Here is a 21,750-nt window from a genome sequence, read left to right as displayed (position 1 = left end):
GTTGAGACCTGATCAATTGGACTGGTGGCACCACCCTTGAATGTTTAGAAAAAACTGTTTTGATATGGCTGAGAACAATAATTATTGAGTTATGGGGCTTTAAAAATTAAGCTTACAAACATGCAAACATGTTTACAACATGAAAACATGCTTGTTGTAGCACAAAACCATCAGGGAAGTAAACATGTTTACTTGTTGGTGGTGAGCATAGGCGGCGGAAAGGAGGGGGGGGGGGCTAGGGGGCTGAAGCCCCCCCTCAGAATGATATCACACCGAAATTATCTTTCTTGGAGTGGGGCTGAAAACCGTGATAAAGATCGAGATACTCTAATAGAGCAGTCACTCTAATAAAGTATTCAGTGTGTGGCGAGCTATGTAAGGATTTTTATGTAGTTGATCAGCTAGAAATGGTAGCTGGTGAGGTAGAAAGCTCTTGTCAGTTGGTTGTGACCTTTTTTTTTTTTTTTTTGGTCTCACCTTACCAAACTATAGAAATAAGTCTGGGTCAGCCCCTCATATCAACTACTTGCTCCGCCGCTGGTGGTGAGTGCAATCTGCAGCTGACTATGAACCATGGGTCCATGATGAGATTGATTGATTGTTGATTTAATCTTCACCCTACACCTCCCTGCATGGCTAGGATCCTAGGGACCAGCTTATTTTTATACCTACTATGCTATGCTACACTGCTCATAAATTTTACTTTTGTTATATATACTTATATGCTGAATACATATCACTTAATGCTTAACATGCTTAAAGGGCAGAGATGTCAGTTAAAGTTGCTACTATCTTGAAACTAAATAGCTAATTCTGCACAAGGTGCCTGATTACTTTATTAGAATGATGGATTATAAATCCTACTAAAGTACATTGGGAAATTTATTGATCACATGCATGTACACAGACTAAGTGTCCTGAGATTATTTTGCCTGCATTAATATTATGCTTCATGTTTTACCTCAAAATAATTATGCTAGTACAATAGGCTGGTCCCTATCCCTGCATGGCAGAGACAGCAGCTGTCTTCACCATTCCAGTTTATGTAACTAAAAGCATCAGTTATGATTTTCAGGAGAAAAATGGCTGTATATATTACATCCCAGTGAAGCCATACTTCAAACTGTTTACTGGAAGTGCATGGTAGTTGCCCTGGCAATAGCTATCATACAATCCAGTTCATTAGGTGTTAAGCTTATTACTGTTGACAAAAACTATTTATTGTAAGCAGCAAATTAAATCACTTTAACATCAAATGTGCAATCAATATAGGCTTGTACAGTAGTTGTATAATTTCAAGCATCGTAGGCTAGCAAAAGCATCAAGACAGTATTATAAGACAAATCTCTAGATGAAAATAGGATGCAAATGGAACCCAAAACAGTGAGCATGGTACACTTACTACATTTAATATAAAACAATAACATACAGTACTATTATATTTTTGCTGTTTCTTGGCTGATAATTTAATTATTAAACTGGTAATTTGAAAACCTATATCTACAGGACAAATTTTCTTAGATCTGATCACATAATTTGTTGAGACAATTGTGCTTTGAAAATGGCCTATTATTCTTTCAAAATCAAGTCTAATGTGTTCAAAATTTTGCTTAAGACCTGGCTGCTCTATGTATATTGTGTTTGTGACTGCAGAAAGTGATTGCTCTATCAGGGTATCATTATCAAATTTGTTAAGTGGATTATATAGTATATGTATAATTTGCATGCCAGCATATTAGCATACTATGTGTTACAATAAGTTATAGTATTGACATGAAAACAAGTATCAATAACTATATTATGTTCTACACATGCTGTGATATAACTGGCTTGGGTACTTTGATGTATATGGCAGCTTGTATACATGCATTTTGATTGTTATAGGGTAAAACTGCAAATTAATAGTATTTCTGTTACAATGAAAATACTTAATATTATAAAACATACTGTTTTATAACAGTGTCACACTCTAGTCCTATATGTTTGATCAAAAATGCCTATATCTACATGAGTCACAAAAGTTGCATGAAGATGTTAATCCAAGAACACCTCATTTCTTCACACTACCTATAATAGTCATAGAAAAACATGTGAATACGTTAGCATACTAAGTGACATATTGAAATGGAGTCTCACAAATTAATATAGTCAGTTACACAGGTAGGACACACTATATATTGCCTACATATATGTATTAAAGCTCAATATACAAAGTAGTTCAATTGCAAAGGAGAGTGCACTAGTGTTTGGTAACTTATGCTTGATTAAATAATGCTACTGATATGCAGGGGTGTACCAAGGGGGGTTTCCAGGGGTTTCAGGAAATGCCTTTGGATTTTACACACTACTTGAAACATTAAGAAATTGAAACTTTAGGTTTCCTGAATCTGGAATCTATCATGGAACAGGGCAAATTTTAAATAATAGTTTCTCACATGATAGCAACACTTGTAGCATTGTTCTGAATTATGATTTTGGTGAAAAGATCGAGATACTCTAATAAAGTAGTTGGGAAATATAAACTACTCTAATATAACAGTCACTTAGCTGTAGTGGAAACCCCTTTTCAAAATTCCTGCATACGCCCCTGATATAGTGAATAGCTACATGCAACTTGCCTAGTACTGTGTAACATCGAACACAGCTGGCACCTTTTGTGCTATCACAATTTTTCATGCATGGAACTCTAATAGAACTAGAGTTGTACTGATAATCGGATCGGTAATCTGTAGAAGCTGATAATTAGCTGTTTTACCATAATTGGAAATCAGTTGTAATCGTGTCAAAGGCTCTGACATGTACTAAGTTGTTGTTTATGTTTTGTGGTAACCACAAATATAAACAGTGACTGTTGGAGCCCTAGCCCACTTGTCTGATTAGCAGCTTTGACTTGTGTTACGTGTACAACTTCGTAGCATTAGTTTTACAAGCAGCATTTTTAGTGCATTATGCACCAGTGTAACTTGTAGAGACAACAATCGGCTATCGATTAACTATCGGTAAAATAGGGCAAAAAAATATCAGGTATTGGTTTAGCCTAAAAAGTGGGAATCGGTACAACACTAAATAGAGCAGCCAAAGATTCTAGCAATCAAGTGCGCTTTGGTTATGCCTTGTAACCCTATGAATTCTTACAATTTCCATTGCACCAAATACAGTGAAACATTAATTACTTAGTGGCCAGCTCTCTAATAAGACCACCTCATTATAGTGGCCACTCAAGTAGGTGTTAAACATATCTAAGGTGAATCAGTATAAGAGGTAAATATGTTCAGCATCAACTCACCAGTAGCTACTGTAACAGTGATGGTCTCACTGTCACTTCCAATAGGATTAGTCACAGTACATGTGTATGTGCCACTATCATTAGTAGTAGCGCTATTAATTAGATAATCACTACGGAATACTGCAGTAGTTTCGTCATGCATAACAGGAGTCGAAGTAGAGGTCAGTGGTGCTGGATTACCATCCTTCATCCAGGTGAATGTGTCTGGGGGAGAACCTCGTGAAGTGCAAGACAATGGGAAGGAATCACCAACATCAGCTCTTACAGAAGATGAAGATGGAGGGTCTATCGTTGGAGGAGCTGTGTACATAGAAACAAAAGATGATTAATAATAAAATGATGGGGTATATATCAAGTGACTCACTTCTTCCGCTAAGGTACAAACCCACCCTTGTGGTCTGGTTCATCATTGAACTGTTCTTAATTTTACATGAGTAAATACCTTCTTCATCATGTGTTAAATTTCCACACGGATATAAGTTGAGTATTCCAGGAAAATTCATAAGATGTGCTTGGCGTACTTCAAACTTAGATTCTGAAACACATATTTGGGTTACTGGTACCATAGCTCCACCAAAGTACCAATCACCCAGGTCAGTACTTTTTTCACCACTAGCAGGTCCCAGTCCAGTGGCACAACGTAACACTACACCATTTTTATCAGTTTGATTTTTCAAAGGTGCAGTAATATATGAGTAGTCACCAAGTTGGTTAGCACTAACTGCATCAGTCTCTGGAGATCGATGAGCTTGTCCAGAAGTAGTCACTGATACACCTAATAAGAGTTACCATAAATAAACATAATTGTAAATGCAGATGTTGAAGAAATATGTGAATAGACTTTATATGTACCACACATACCTGAAATACGGAGTGTAAAAGGCTCACTATTGAATGAACCACTATCAGTAGTTGCAGTACACATGACTGTTCCAGCATCCCTTGCAAGCACATCATCTCTACTTACAGTGTGTGTTGTTTGACCATTAGGAAAGCACATCTTTTTACCACTATTCCTACTATAACATCCCGTAGTGTTCCATGAATAGGTGACGGTGCCTGATGGTGGAGGGTCCACCATACATGTCAGCATAACACTACTTAATATGGGATAGTCAAACGTGTTAGTAGATCCACTAACTGGTGTACCAGTTGGAGTACTGACTATGGTGACTGTGGAAAAATAACAAAAAAAAAAAATGAAAATTGATAATAATGAATGTATATGAAAATAATGATCACTATTACCAACCACGATAGTGGGTTCATAATAGCTAGAAGTACCCCATCTTTTTGGAAAATTCTAATAGAACACACATCAAAAAACCACCTTGGAAAGCATCCAACAACCCTCCGCGGTGGTTCTTTGCCAGGAGTATAGGACAATTAGTGAGTATCAAGTGAAAAGAAATAGTAAGTGTATTTCAGGCAAACTGAAATTTGCCATATTGTTCAGCCATGATAGTGATTCGTAAAGATTTATTTCTACCCCTTTAGGGATCTGCAAGAAGGCTACAGTAAACCTGTGAAGCAGAAAGTCAAAAACTTGAGTCTGAAAACTATGCCGAATGCATCCCACACCAGGTGGTGACTTGATCCACAGACAGTTTGCAGTCTAGGCAAGTGCCTAAGAAGTCATACAGCCTGGATATAGATCACCTATATAATAGTTAGACATCAAGAACCGGGGTTCTACAAGATTTAGAAAACTTGAAGGCCCTGGGATGTAGCGCCTGAGCGCAGCGAGGGGGCTACTAAGGGCCTGAGGGTTTCTAAATCCCGAGAACCCAGTGGTTCTTGATGTCTAACTTATTTAGACTACAATTCGTTATTGTACCTTGAGTTGACAGCTGCTTGAAAATGAGAAATGCATGGCTAATTACTGGAAACAAGCTCTCTACACGGCGGGGCCTCAGCGTGGCTGTTGCTACCCGTTTAAACGCCCATGCTTTGCCAATGTTACAGGTGCGTTCTATGTTTCGAAGTACTGGACTAGAGCGACTGGACTGCAACTCATTGCTGCTGTTGTTGTGCCTCGACAGCTGCTTATAAACAAGTAATGTAGTGTTGATTAGTACAAACAAGCCCATTACATCTCCCTTTAATTCAGTATGGCTTTTAATAGCCATTTAAATGCCTGTGTGTTGCCAATGTTATAGGCACGTAGTTATCGTGTTTCGTATCACCTCAGAGCGTGGTCTCTATTGGACATGAGCATGGCTCTACGAGATTTAGAGACCACATTTTCAGCCAATCAAATTTCAGTATCAAACTTGTTGTAGTCTAAATATATATATACAAGTATGCAGAAAAATTTGGAATTTTCAACTAGAGTAGGGACCATAGCACATTGATAAAAAGTACTGAAACAAGCTGGAGTAGTGCACAATATTAAATCACAGTAAAACAATAAGAAGTGTTCAATATTAAATCACAGTAAAGCAATAAGAAGTGTTATATCTCTACTGTGCATTCCATCATGGCATCTTGAGCACAGTAGGGATATAACACTTCTTATTGTTTTACTGCGATTTAATATCGTGCACTACTCCAGCTTGTTTCAGAACTTTTTATTGATGTGCAATGGTCCCTACTCTAGTTGAAAATTCCAAATTTGTTTTTGTTCGTTAACTTTTTTTTGAAAATATTATTATTATGACTGGTGAATCCATGCACACCGCATCTGAAATTGCGTCGCGCTCCCCAGCTATATCAATTATCGTCTGAAAAGTGAAGCATCCATTATGCTTCTGTTCAACCCGTTACACAGCAGTACAAATCAAGAACTGTTTGAAAAGCACCTCTGCAATCAAAACAGCCACTATTAAAAATACAGACGATTTCTGTTATGAAGGGAAGCCATCACATGCGATCGCCAAATCGATACTTTTCGCTGTCAGCAAGATGAATGGGACACAAAGGAGGACACTGGTAAGTCCATGAAAAATGTATTTTACGTACTGCGGTATGCCAAAAGGCACCTCTCGGGCCAAAGCGACATCAAACAGTGAAAAAATCAAGCCTGTAGCCTTAGCCGTTATCGAGTTACGCTTGTCTGAAGGCATCAGGCAGTCAGTCAGTCAGTCACTAGAAAATTCCATTAAATAAATCATTTTTAAAATTCCGTAGCAACTTGTTGAAAGTGTTTCGGGTCAATCTGACGTTTGTTTGTGCTTAGTTTTACTTAACCAATCCTGCCTTATCGTCATCAGGAAAAATTGAGGCTGGATTTTGGGTGATGTTATGTCATGGGCCACGCCTACTCCTTTGTGGTCCCTACTATACAGTACTGTATGATACATTATATGCTTTTTTTTGCAAAAACTTTTAATAGAAGACTCACCAAAATACCACATTAGGACACACCCCAACCACAAAAGAAGCCTTAGCAAGTAATTTGTTAGGAGTCATTATTAGTCCATTAATTAATAGAAGTCAAATGCACTATCATACAGTATGATAGTACTGTATAGTAGGGATTGGTAAGGAATCATATGACTTCGTGACTTTTTACACTTTAAAAAACACCCTTGCAATAAGTTTTGCCCCAATAACCATCTGGAATACATTAGTACTGCTGTAATGATGCTGTACCTTGATTAAACGAAGCGAAAAGTCGAATGTTTTTATGTACAGTGTTTTAAAAATTTTGGAATTTACCTGAATTTCGTCTGCCTGCCTGCTGTAAGACCTGGCGCTTAATATTTGTGTGTAAGACAAGGGTAAATGGGTGCTAGTAGCCAAGGAGTCCTCTATAACATATATTAATGCTGGGTAGTCGTTTCATAGTCTTAGGCTACCAGTTTAGTTTTTTTTGCGAGGTAGCTAATAATGTGCATGCCTTTGAGGGGTGGATCCAGTATTCTAAAAGAGGGGTTCCATTCTTAATGGTCGACTCTCCAGCAACGCTTTACTATTAAATCATTTACGTAGGCTTTCAGAAATGCAGCTGAAGCCTTTATCAGTTGCTGTAATAGTTTGAAAAGACAATACGGTCATTATTTGTAGAAATGCTTATTGCATACAATGGTAAAGGATAGCAGCTTCAAGTGATATTTTTACTATGTGGAAAACTAAGAGTAGTATAGCTAGCTAGACATAAAAAGTAAACAAACTAGCTATTAAAAATTAAAATTTTTAAAAGGAAGTAGGGATTGGTATACACAGAGTAAGGAAACAAGCTCAAAAATGTTATAGCTGAAATGAGAATGATCCATGCAACAGAAAGTAAGGAAACAAGTCGAACAAGATCAGATTGCTATATACTTGCTAAAATGACACACATTATAATCCCTACTTTCGGCTATACAAAGTAAGATATTAGGTATTATAATGTGTGTCATTTTAGCAAGTAGCTATCTAATCTTATTCGACTTGTTTCCTTACTTTTTGTTGCATGAATCATTCTCATTTCAGTTGTAACATTTTTGAACTTGCTTCTTTACTTTTCTTGTTTCCTTTCTTTGTGTATGCCAATGTCTACTTTCTTCTGAAATTTTAATACTGTAGCTAGTAAAGAAATAAAATCATATTATGGCATTTTGGTCCATAATATTTTTACAAGTATAAAATTAGGAGTTTTAAAGTTGGATTAATGATAAAAAAGTACATGTCAGTGTATAACCATGGAGACAATGATAAGAAAAATTTAGGGAAAACGTAATACTGCAATAAAAGTACCAAAACAACCTGGATCAGAGTAGTACATAATGTCCAACTACTGTAAAACAATAAGAAGTGAATATTCCTACCACATCACAGTAGGGATATATATTCACTATTCACTTCTTATTAGTACATGAAAAAAATTGAAAGTTTCAACTAGAGTAGGGACCATAGCACATCGACAAAAAGTACTGAAACAAGTTGGAGTAGTGCATGACAGTATAATAATAAGAAGTGTTATACGTATCCCTACTGTGCTCAAGATACCATAACAGAAATGCACAGTAGGGATATAACACTTCTTATTGTTTTACTGTCATGGACTAATCCAACTTGTTTCAGTACTTTTTATCGATGTGCTATGGTCCCCACTCTAGTTGAAAATTCCAAATTTTTTCATGTACTTGTTTGTTAACTGTTTTTGTAAATAATTTTATTATGACTGGTGAACCCACGCATACTGCATCTAAAATGGCCGCGCCCGCACACCCCAGCTATATCAATTATCATCGAAAAGTGAAGTATACATCATGCTTCGTTGTCAGCTATGTTCAACCCGTTACACAGCGTTTCGAATCAAGAACTTTACCGGAAGCACCTCTACAATCTATGTATACCAAAAGAAATGGTGCTGTCTCCCTATTTTATTAATTATCGTCTGAGAAGTGAAGTATCCATTACGCTTCGCTGTCGGTTATGTTCAACCCGTCACACAGCAATACGAATCAAGAACGGTTTGAAAAGTACCTCTGCAACCAAAATAGCCACTATGCAAAATACGGACGATTTCCATTTCGAAGGGAAGCCATCACGTGCTCGCGCCAAATCGACACCTTTCCCTGTCAGCAAAGATGAATGGGACACAAAGGAGGACACTGGTAAGTCCATGAAGAATACATTGTACATACTGTGGTATGCCAAGAGGTACCTGTCGGGCCGAAGTGACGTCGAACAGTGAAAAAATCAAGCCCATAGCCTTAGCCGTTATTGAGTTACGCTTGTCTGAAGGCATCAGTCAGTCAGTCAGTCAGTTACTTATTTACTTAGTCAGTCAGTCAGTAGAAAATTCTGTCGATTAAAAAATTTTTAAAATTCCGTAGCACTTGTTGAAAGCATTTCGGGTTGATCTGAAAGCTTGTTTGGGCTTAGTTTTACCTCACTAATACTGCCTCATCGTTGTAAGGGAAAATTGAGGCTGGTTTTTGGGTGATATTATTTTGTGGACCACGCCTACTCCTTTGTGGTCCCTACTATACAGTTACTATTGTACTGTATGATACAGTGTTTGGACATTATGTGCTACTACACCAATCCAGCTTATTTCAGTACTTTTACTATGATGTCCCACTCTAGTTTAAATTTATTTATTACTTCTTTGTATATAGTTTTCGTAAATTCATGAACTCTACCACAGCCATGCAAACTCTACCACAGCCATGCAAACTCTACCACAGCCATACAAACTCTACCACAACCATGCAACAAATAAATGGGTGTTTGTATCTGTTTTACCAGTTAGCTAGGAACTGGAGTGCAAACACTGGAGGCAGAGCCTGTACGAGGTGTTTACCACGAGCCAAGAAAAATCTTTAATTACTGCGAATTGGGATAAATATCTAGAAGGTTTTAAAGAAAACCAACCCCAGGGTGACTTAATCCACAGACCATCCACATATTGTCCAAATAGACTTAGCACCTCTATGTTCAAGTGCCACATTGAATGGTCAAAGTGTTGGTAACAGAAAATCCTTGGCTTGTGATAAACACCTCGTACAGGTTCTGCATCCATTGTTCGCCCTCCAGTGCCTAGCTAACTGGTAAAGCAGATAAATACAACCATTTATTTGTTGTGTGTTTGTGGTAGTTACGTATGTGAGGGCGTTTGCTTTCATGAATTTACAAATTAAAAAGTTAATATACAAATTACAATGAGATGTTGCATGTATTAAAAATGGACTAAATGAAACTTTAAAATTCAAAACATAAAGCAAAGGGAAGTATTAACCACATGGGCACCTGGTGTTCAGAGGCAGCCCAACATAAACTTGCTATTCACGGAGAATTTAATTTTTTCATGGAGGTTAGTTATCTATTCTTAAGAACATAAAATGGATTGAACAAGAAGGCAAAAAATTATTATATAATGTATACAAGTATTTATTATTGAAGAAGTTAATGTATTGTATAGCAAAATAACATACCTTTTGTACAAGTAGTGTCAGTACCACTCCAGTTTCTATCATCTTGACACATTCGACTGGGACTACCTACTAGTGTATGGCCATCATCACATGTGAAGGTACAAGTGTCTCCAGGATTAGCTTCTCTATCTCCTCCAAATAAACAATCAATATCTCCATTATCAGGAGCAGTAAGTCGTGGACACACTATGGGATATGCCATTAATATAATTTGTACCACTTATATAACACTTATTATATACTAGTTCAGGAATGTCAATAAGATACATGCACACTTACTTGTGTATATCTTATTAACTCTAAATAATCCACAAAGTAGCTGCATGCATGTATATACTGTACATGTATTAGGAAAAATTAAAATTTGAGTTGGGATCATGGAACTAAAATGCAACAAAACAAGGGAGGTCATCTACACCTGCAGCTATACAGTGGCACAGCTACCATTGAGGCAACTGAGACAGTTTCCTTGGTAAAAAAATGCTCAACTGTGACAATTCAGGCTGAGTGGGCCTGAGATTTGGCACCCCAATTTTTTTTACTCAAATGTTACTATAGACAAAATTACTGTACCACACATAATAGAGTCTATGGCTGTAGTACAGTCTCAGAGTCAATACTCATGGTCTGACCTTCAGCTACTTGAATTTGTAAAAAGTTCAAGATACTTTAATAGAGCAGTCCTCGTAATATACTCTAATAGAGCATTCATTATACGTAGATTATCACCACTGTCTTTTACATCTATCTATGCTAATTGTCTTTAAATTACTTTTCAAAAGTTCCAGTGAGTCATCTGCATTGAGCTAATTGATCATGCATATGATGCATTAGCACAAAAAAATTATAGCCTCCACATACCATTTCAAAGCATATGTATTTTCAAATATTCCCTTGAGGGAGCATGCCTCCAGACCCCCTAGCTTGACATGCTTAGCACATGCAGTTGAGTATCACACGAAAGAGGTAATCCCTGACTTAAATATCACATCAGATCAATAAAAAGTAGTGTGCACAATGATGACCTCCACTGCAGTCCATGGATGGCCTGACCACTCCAAATATCTTAGAGCTATGGATTCTTTTTGTGTTGGGTACAATTAAACTAGTCTAATAATTAAAGCATGGTATATTGTAGCATTAGGCAAGCTAGAGCTGGAGCATTACTTGAAATGTACAGAAATGCTCAGAGTCTTCTGAAACGCCTACCAGTGAGTCAACCTGCAAATGCTGTACCACCCAAGTTTAAAAGAGTTTATGAATCAGTTGAGTCAGGAGCAGACCACGTCCCGGCTGAGCAATATTAATTTTAGTAGTAGCTAACTAGTAGCTATAGGCAGTAACTCTTCCAGTGGGTTCAGTTCCTTGTGACTGTTCATTTTCATGTATGATATGTCTGAAGGACTGGAGTAGGTCTACAAGAGAGGATGAATGGCCTAGCACTGGTGTACATTGACCAATACAAAGCCATTGACAAAGTTAGCTAATGTTCTAAAAGATTTGAATCAAATTGTAAGAGACACATTTTAGTTGTACTTCTTTTATAAATAAGTAGCAAATGTTGATTTGAATTATATTTTGATCATAAATTTTGCAGGGAATGACAATATTGCTATACCATATGCACCTTGATGCTTGCATGATCATCATCTGGTTATAATTATACTACTATACATATCTAAATATTCAGCTGCTGTATTTAAATTTGAACATCTAGCTATCTATTTCAAACCTTAACTAAATAAAAAGTGATTATAAGGTAGAGGATTACTTGAAATTTTATTTCAAATTTAACATCAAATTCAATTTCAGGAAAATTTTTATGGGAGGAGGGGTATGCCACAGATCCCCCTAGATGACTCATGCTTTGCATTTCGGAGACAGCGTGCAGCACACTGTAGAACTTCTCCATTTTTGTGTACCCTTCAAATCAGTAGTCTGCAGAGCATACAGATAACGAACACTCTAAAATAGGTCAATGTATAAACTTTGCCTTGATAATTTTTTTCCTGGCTACGTCACTGCTATACTAGTGAAGATTTAATTGCTACTTTGGTCGTGACTTAATTCATCAATTCCTTAACTTAAAGAAATATTGAATCTTAAAGATACACTGTTTTCCATGTTCAGCCCATTTACACAGCTTTACAGACAAAGAACAGTACAAGAAACATCAATCCAGTCACTCCAGAAAACACAGATGATTTTTGCAATAAATGTGATAGTCAGCAGAGAAGAAGTTATACATGGTACTGTGATTGACACCTGGCACTGAGGCACTCAGAGTGGAAAGTGATGGGACACAAAAGTAAGTCGTCCATGATGAGTGTACTCTAGGTACTGCAGTATGCCAAAAGGCACCAGTCTGGTTGAAGCAATGTCTGATGGTGAAAAATCTAGCCTGCAGCCTTAGTGGTTATTGAGTTATGCTTGTTTGAAGGCATCTGGAAGTTAGTTACTAGAAATTCTGAAATTTACAAAATTCCTTTGTAACTTATCAAAACCATTTTTGGTCACTCTGAAGACACTTTTGGGCTTGGTTAGATGCCATTGTGAGACTGGTTTTGAGGTGATATTTTTTGGCCAGAACAGCCCAATTCTTCATTGATTCCTGCATGAAGAAGATGATCAGCCTGACTGAAGATAAAAGGAAGGACAAGAACACACACTTATTGAACACCAAAGGCACATGCCACCAGTGAGTACTGTATATTGTTACAATATAAAATGGCAGTCGTGCAGTGCTTTGTTTGGCCTCTAGTCTAGCGACTGTGGTAAGGTAGACTGGCTGGCTGGCTGGCAGAGGAAAATTAGAGTCTTGACAATTTTAATAAGTCCTATACGTATCTGGCTGCCTAAGTGTTTTTAATGCTGTATTTGATGTTAGATGGACTAATGCTATTCTGTTTGTCATGTAAGATGTCTCCAGGATAATTTTTAAAGGTTGAAATTTGAGTAGCGTGCATCACTTTACTGACTTCAGGGGTGATCCCTGCTACAGCAGATTTTATGATCAATTCTGAATCACGTACCCACTTCACTAAGCATACAAGTTAAAGATCAAATAAGAAAAGAATTATCTTACCTGTCTTCAAGTTTGGACATCAAAATAAAACTAGTACTCATCAATGAAGTTATTTATAAAGCATGTACAGTACCAAGAGTTAATGCTATGGGAGCCTTCCTACATTTTTATTAACTCTTGATGTTACTTAATGGTCAGGAAGTCATTAGGTAATTTTATTGTGCCTAGCCTGGGGTGTCTATGCCAGCAATGTGTCAAACTATCATTTACTCTTTTTTGTGTGCTCATAAGCAAAACTTAATGTGTACACAAGTCAGTATAATGAGTGCAGTACTTTGAACTGAATGGTGGTCATGACAGCTACTAAAATGTAGTATATTATGCAGTGCTGGCTAAAGAATATGTGTTACACAGATCATGTGTGTCAGGCACTTCAAAAATTCACTCATCCAATATTTATTACATACGCTGTTCAGCCTACCTGAAGGCTCATGGAATTATTCCCAAGCATTGCTTACTTCAGATTATTAGTGTGACGGGAAACAGTTTGAGTTTACATGGCACATCTACCAGGTTATTAGCTTTTCAGTGTGGTGGTTTACACAGATTCACATACATACAAACCTGCATATGTATGTACATATGTACGTACGTACGTACATACATACATACATACATACAGATGCAACTCAAACAGTTTAAGGAATCCATTTAGTCAGCTGTTAGCTCCCAAACAAACTGTAGAACTGTGTCATTTTGTGATAATATTGGAGGATCATTATCATGTGAGCAAACAGTTTTAAGTTCTTTGTGTCCATTAAATTTTAATTTTTTTACATTTTTACAGCCATTACTTTGCTGCCGTATTTGATTTCTACTGATGGACTGCGGGCTAAGTGTCTGGTCTACTGATAACAGATATTACACAAACATTCTGTGCTTACCAGGTACACAATGGGCTTCATTGCCATTCCATGATGGACGACGACGTCTATTAGTAGAAAACTGACATGTCCTCCTAACACTGCCTTCCAATCTGAACCCATCATTGCATGTGAAAGTACAAGTGTCTTGTCGATTATGAGTGTCCAGTGAACAATCAATATTTCCATTATCAGGAGCCACAAGAGGGAGACATGCTATAAATAGAAGCATATACAATTCATAATGCATACTACGTGATTGTAATGGTATTTCTAATTCTAGTGTATAATATGATTATGATATTCATTGACATCTTATTGCTACTGACTTCATATGTAAATAGTAAAAGAATAGTGATCTCTAAAATTATGTTAACAGTAGGATGCCAATTATCCAAATCTCAATTATCTGAACAGCATAAGTAACTGTTCTATTAGAGTATTTTGTCAATAGGTGAACATTTTATTACAATAGTGTATGTTCTATTAGAGTAGTTGAATGGAACTTTGTACATAAATGAATGGGCTTCATTTATCCAAACAAATTCACTTATCTGAACATTTTTATGATTGAACTGGCACACAGGTGTTCGGATGATGGAAGTGCTATTGTATCCAATGCATATGTAAGTAGTAGCCAGTTCAACCTAGAACTGTGGGGAAGCAAGATGGCAGTTTGTGTTGTGGGTCAGTAGAGACACTTGGTTGATGGAGAGGTTATTTTGAAGGTGTTTATAAAGTGAAGAGCTCCTTTAACATGGCCTCCATTGATAGTATTCAACCAATGGCAATGAGGAAAGAGATGTGTGATCCACCTACTGGTGATGAAGTGGTAGCTGCTTTACCAAGAATCAAAGTGGGAAAGGCATTAGGTACAGTAGTAACGGCTTCTTACCTGATATTGTAAAGTGTTGTGGTGGCCCATGGTTGGATTTTATAGTGTCATTGTTTGGTACAATGTGGAAAAACGGAATGGGTACCTGTAGAATGGTGTGATACAATGCTAGTGCCAGTTCCCAAAAGGAGTGATTTGTCTGTGTGTGATAACTGGAGGGGTATCAGTATACTGGATGTGAAGGGCAACCTATTTGCAAGAGTAATCAATGACCAAATCCAAACTGTGGTATATAGAAGACTTTGTTACTGACTCTCAGTCTGGTAGGGGTTGTGTATAAGGTCTTTTGAGTTTGTCAACTAGTGGAGAAGACCACTGAACATTGTAACAAGATTTTCCTCCTATTTGTTGGTCTCCACAAGGTGTATGACTCTGTGCCAAGGCAGTAGGCCTGAGCCTATTATGCTTTTGAAATTGCCTATTATGCTTTTGCACAATGCTCCAACATTTCCCCTATTATGCTCCAATTACGCCCAATTGTGTCCCATTATGCTCCAAATATGCTCAAATAAAATTTTGTCTTTACCGCTCTATTAGAGTATTTAATGCATCTGTGAACATTCTATTAGAATATGTCAACATGCAGTGACTGTTCTATTAGAGTATATCAATCTTTAACTAATTTTTCTTCACAACGTAGCTGTAAATTTGATTTTTACCATGTTTGCACACTATCCCATTCTGTATCATGCAAAACAGGCAGAGTTTCAGCTTCTCTGATAACCAATGCACAAAAATTGTGCCTATTATGCTGGCATTATGCTGATGCTTTTGGCTACCTATTATGTCCCAGATTACGCTGGCATTATTGGCACAGGCCTACAAGGCAGGCACTTTGGTATGCTTTGTGGAAGTATGGCATGCCTGACTCTTTGGTTAATTTGATGCGTTCTTTTCATGATGGGATGACCACCTGAGGAATAGTTTGCGTCACGGTTACACTGTTGCTCCAACTTCATTTATTTTGTACTTGTTAAGCAATGTTTGCTAAGTCGCTGTAATGCAGTAAGAAATCCGACGAGTGTAGGCCCTCTGCACCTTGGCTTTTCTTTTATCTTCAATCAGGCTGCTTGTCTTCTTCATCCAACGAAACCATGTCGAGGCATTAATTTTCCACATCAATGCTTTCTTTCAGCAGCATATTTAGATGCCACAGAATTATTTCAGAGCTGGATTTCAGAAGCGCTTCAGTCCCGGCGCTACTAGCTATAACAGGTATACTTACTACATATCTGCAACTTCATGATTGTGATCTGGTTCTCCATAGGTTTGTGACCACACCCACCAAATAAAGATCTAGGTGGACTAATAGCGAAAGAGTATGGAAACCACACCTCTTAACAATCTAGCTATTTACTTAACAATAAACAAGATCACCTTACTCCTTACACTCCTTGGCTGACTCGAAATATACTCTAATACAACAGTCATGTATGATAGAACAGTTACAAGTTACATTGTTCTGGTAGACATAGCTATTTTTGTAAGAAAAAGATTAGTATATTACTAGGTATGGGAAAGGCAGGTACCATGCATCAATTATAAACATCTTGCCCATTGCTCAGCGAGAAGTGGAATTCCCCATATTCTGTGGTTATGGGCAAGCTTCACTGTAATTTGGCGTTCTCCATGCTGCGCTCTTCAGTAATGCGTATCAGGGGATTGTGTTCTAGATCCAAGCATCCCTGTGTGCCTCCAACTGTAGACCTTGCTATTGCTGATACATACAAGCAACCTTATTACATCATCTCAGCTTTACACCATAGGCAGGTCACGTCTGAGGCAACTATTCACACAAAATCCTTTTTGGTATGCAATCATCAGACATACATGCAAAATGACCCATCCACCTGAAGCTTAACGAATTGCAAACAGACTCTCGCATACCAAAACGTTCAGACTAATACACATGTGCTGTGCCTCTGCACAGTCCTTTCAGTGTCCATTGCGCATCCACTACAGTAACAGTGAAAAGTCGATCAATTATCTGAGTGGGAACCTATTTCTCTCCACCATGCAAAGGGATACCAAGCACTACGGATTGATAGACCAAACGTTTAGTTTCCAAACTAAGGTCGCAAGCCAGAAACACAGAATTGCAAACCTCACCAAAAACTTTAGAAGCCTGTGCAATTCGGCAATTAGCTTCCTCTGTCATCTCACCATGAACCTCTATCAATGACCCTAAATACTTAAATTCTTCACTACCTCTACAACCTAATTCTAACAGAGCTACATCCTCAGCCATAAGGTTAACCCCAGCAACAAGTAGCTTGATCTTTGGATGCTAAAAGTCAAATCAAACAGTCAAAGTCTGTAGTGACCTCCTTAAATGCCCTAGCTGCAATAATTATCCATATCTGACCTAGAGAACAGGGCCGCATCATCAGCAAACAAATACTCAGATAACCCTAATGATGAGGGTCTCCTAGTATGCTCTCCAACAAGTTCCTATCCCACTGGTGAGTTTGTTATTGTGGCATAAAATGGTGGCCATGCACTGCTTTGTTTGACCTCTAGCCTTGCAACTGTGGTCAATGAGTAGGGCAGTTAGTGAGGCAGTGAGTCTAAAATTCGACTTTTGGTGATTAAAAAAAAAATCCGCCCATCTGTGTTTTATGCTGTTTTACGTATTATATGGACTAGTACTATTCCATAAAGGTGATTTTTGGGGTGTAAAATTTCCTCAGGATGGTAGAATTTTGGGAAGCATACAAAAGTTTCCCCTGGATCCCTACTTAAGCGGTACTACTGTACCATTTAATATCTGGTGTCCCCACAATAGTAAAAAGTAACATACTTCGTCTACACCTAGGCTCCATTCCACTCCAGGTTTCATCATTCTGACATGTCCTAGTGGCACTACTATCAAGTTCAAAAGGATCATCACATGTGTAAGTACAAGTGTCCCCAGGATTAGCTTCTTTATTTCTCCATTTCTCAAGTGAACAATCAATACTTCCACGATCAATAGCAGTAAGTGGTGGACATTTTCTCACTATGGGTACAAACAGAAAACAGTTAGTTTTGAGCTACAGACAGTGTAATATAAACTAATATACAAGCAACAGTTTTAAAGGTTGCTTTAAACCATGAAAAGTTTTTTTTTGTGAATTTCCTACGATTGTGCAAATTCAATACAATTATCCTATAGCAGTTGATATGTTCATATATACCTATCACTTTGACAATTCAGATCAAAGGAATTAAGCCACAGGGTTATATTTCACATATAGCCTTGACCACAACGCCTTTGTTGCTAAGTCAAATACAAAACACAAGTTTCCTTTGATTCTTTTTGCAATGTGGGTTTGAGTTTAGCATAGACTGTAATAAGCCTTATTCCAAATGATAATGGCTGCGGCTATTTGGGGCACTCAAGTAAAAGTTCCAATGGGGCTTAATAAGATTCAAATAACTATTTAATCCTGGAAGAAGATATCAACCTAAAACCAACAGGTATGGTTATAAGGGTATAAAATCTATTCTCTAATGCCGGGTTAGAATTTTCAGCTGGTTCTCAAAGTTGAGAAAAAATATTGTTACTTTGTTGTAATAGCCATACCTGGTAGTTTTGCCTCAATATCATGTTCGTTAGCCTCTATATCAATCTTCAAAATCTAATTACAATAATTGGTGACAATACTCAAAAATATAAGAGTCTCCCAAAACAGAAAATTCATGTGATGTCATTTGGCATAAGGCTAATATATTGGCTTAGCTAGCCAAGTATTCTTTTCAAGGAAAAATAAGTAATCATTATGATTGTTTGTGCAGCGTTGGGGGTGGTTTTTTACAGAGGAGGTTGCATGGTCATGCATCATAACACTGTGATGTGATATTATGCAGCAAAGCATTGTTCTGGTGTTAAGGCTTGTTTAGCAGCTAAAAGGTAGTGCATTGTACTGAGAAGGCTTGTAAGTGCCCTGGGACGCTCTGGTATGGATATACAATCCATCCTTTATTAAGAGGTGTGAATGTTTCTTTGAAATCATAAGATCAGTGATGGCACGTGACCAATCTTCTGGCTTTTATTTATAGCACATTTCAATCATGTGACAGGATGGCTGAGACATTCTCAAGGTCAGTAGCCTATACTTTTCAATATTTATTTAGTACCTTAGACTATAGGCATCCTTACTGAGGCTACTTGGTAGAAATGGTATCACTAAAACTACCAAAACCCACAATCATTTCTTTGTTGTAGGTACCACAGCCCACAATTCAAACCCACAATTGATATCTAGATAACTTTGTATAAAACTAATGTGGTGAATGCTGGTTAGTCTTTCTATCTATTAGGTGAGTATATCTGAGTGGTTTATACCATGGCCACTTGGATTTGAAAGATCAAGATACACGATAGTGTGTCGTGCGGCCCAAGAAGCCGACATGCACACCATGTGTATATTGATAGGAAGAAAGAAAGCGTCATTTTCACACTTTTGTATCTCGGTGATCCCTTATTTGATTGGAGCCAAATTTGCTACAGAGCTGCCCGCCAGCCAGGGGAGTCTACATACCAACATTGAAGAAAATCACTCCAGCCATTTCCGAGATAAGAGCTGCCAAAGTTTCAATTTTTTTCTTCGTGTTTTCACACACTTGCAACAATTGCTATAAAACACGAACGCGTACTCCAATCGCCTTGAAATTTGGCAGACAGAAAGAGAGTCCAAAGGCGAATCATAGCATCAACTGTGGTGCAAATCTGATGAATGGTACGGGAGTTATGACCAATTATTCGCGTAAAACAAGATCGATTTGTTGTCATGCCTACAGGGTAAACCGCTTCATGGAATGAGTTGAAAATTGCTATGTAGATGGAGTAACCATCGTAGGAGTGCCTTATAGTGGTTTGAAAGGAATCAAGATAAAGACCATGGAGATATGACACAAAAACCCAACCTGTGTCACAATTATGCGGTTGATTTTTATGAATAAAAAGTATTAGTTTTTACGCCTACTAGGCAAACCGTAATCGGTGTATAGCTGGAATAATCTTCATATAAAGTCCTTGCAGTAGTACAGAAGAATCGGATTACAAACCGCTGAGTTATCATTCGAAAGCCAACTCCGTGTAGCAAATGCGAGATCGAGATACTCTAATGGAACAGTCACCCTAATAGAACATTCAGCTAATTTCTTTACTCTATTATAGACATTATAAGTTATTCTGTAGAGAGATCAGCTATAAGAAGTTATAATGTAGAGAGATCAGCTAGAAGAAATCACCTTGCAGAGAGTTCAGCTACAAAGAAACCATCCTGTAGAGAGTTCAGCTTAAAAAAAATCACCCTGTAGAGAGTTCAGCTAAACCACATCACCCTGCATAGAGTTTGGCTACAAAGAAGCCATCATGTAGAGAGTTCAGCTGCAAACAAATCACCTTGTAGAAAATTCAGCTACAAACAAATCGCCCTGTAGAGAGATCAGATAGAAGAAGTCACCTTGTAGAGAGTTCAGTTGCAAACAAATCACCTTGTAGAGAGTTCAGCCATAAACAAGTCACCCTGTAGAGAGATCAGCTACAAAGAAACCATCCTGTAGAGAGTACAACCACAAACAAGTTACCCTATAGAGAGATCAGCTAGAAACAAATCATATTGTAGAGAGTTCAGTTACAAACAAATTACGCTGTAGACACTTCAGCTACGAAAAGATCACTGTGTAGATAGTTCAGCTATAAGAAGTCGCCTTGTAGAGAGTTCAGCTACAAAGAAACCATCAAGTAGAAAGTTCGACTACAAACAAGTCACCCTGTAGAGAGATCAGCTGGAAGAAGTTACCTTGTAGAGAATGCAGCTACAAAGAAACCATCATGCAGAGAGTTCAGCTACAAACAAGTCACCTCGTAGAAAGATCGGCAAGAAGAAGTTACTTTGTAGAGAATTCAGCTAAAAAGAAACCATCAAGTAGAAAGTTCAGCTACAAACAAGTCACCCTGTAGAGAGATCATCTAGAAGAAGTTACCTTGTAGAGAGTTCAGCTACAAAGAAACCATCATGTAGAGAGTTCAGCTACAAACAATCACCGTGTAGAGAGATCAACTACAAACCAGTCACCCTGTAGAGATATCAGCTAGATACAAGCTACCTTATAGGGATCAGCTACAAACAAATCACCCTGTAGAAATATGTGTTGGAAACAAATCACTATGTAGGGAGTTCAGTTAGAAACAAATCACTCTGAAAAGAGTTCAGCTATATACAAACAATGGGAGTTTCAGCTACAGTTCAGTTATGTATAAGAAGTCACCTTACAGGCTACAAAATCCACACAAATAGCACAATGTCTGCACATAATTAGTTTTGGGCGGACACCCATGTCCTTGCAAAACCAATAGTGGTACCATAAAAGCTGATGTGTGCATGTTTGTTTGTAGTGCTAACAATAACTGTCACTTGGTTGCTAGGAGATACTACATTTTCCCAACCCAAGGATTTACCAATGCCACCTCCCCTTTGTGTACTGCTATCACCAGCAGCTGTTATGACCACAGTCTGGTGATATGTTGCAGCTATGTGGTTGTGTTTAACCTCAAAACTTTCAATGGAAACTCCCTATTCCAATTCCAGCAGTCTATACAAAGTGCTCCTCTAGCTCATGTCTGTACAATTTGATGCTATGTCTGTACATTTGTGAATATGTAAGGACATTTATCCTCAGCACCTTAAAAATTAAATTAAGGCCTGCCTTATTACCTACAGTATGATTATCTTTCATTGTTAAATATACAAATATTTTTAATCAGA

The 21,750-nt window shown here is 37.7% G+C and overlaps 1 protein-coding gene across 1 annotated transcript in view; it reads right to left on the bottom strand.

Moving 5' to 3' along the window:
* Positions 1-1,843: 1,843 nt before the first annotated feature.
* The window catches only part of LOC136261846 (uncharacterized), a 67,348-nt gene continuing 47,441 nt past the window's right edge, over positions 1,844-21,750 (bottom strand). The window contains exons 23-29 of the mRNA XM_066055961.1: positions 17,796-17,993; positions 14,122-14,316; positions 10,153-10,338; positions 4,148-4,459; positions 3,651-4,061; positions 3,287-3,586; positions 1,844-2,067 (exon numbers count right to left, since the gene is read on the bottom strand). Of these exons, the coding sequence (XP_065912033.1) occupies positions 2,051-2,067; positions 3,287-3,586; positions 3,651-4,061; positions 4,148-4,459; positions 10,153-10,338; positions 14,122-14,316; positions 17,796-17,993 (1,619 nt within the window). The 3' untranslated portion in view covers positions 1,844-2,050. The remainder of the gene's footprint in view (positions 2,068-3,286; positions 3,587-3,650; positions 4,062-4,147; positions 4,460-10,152; positions 10,339-14,121; positions 14,317-17,795; positions 17,994-21,750) is intronic.

Source organism: Dysidea avara, chromosome 1 (genome assembly GCF_963678975.1).
Source record: "Dysidea avara chromosome 1, odDysAvar1.4, whole genome shotgun sequence".
In the NCBI taxonomy this organism is placed as follows: Eukaryota; Metazoa; Porifera; class Demospongiae; order Dictyoceratida; family Dysideidae; genus Dysidea; species Dysidea avara.
Note: the sequence above shows the minus strand (reverse complement) of the source record. Positions and strands in the feature narration are given on the sequence as shown.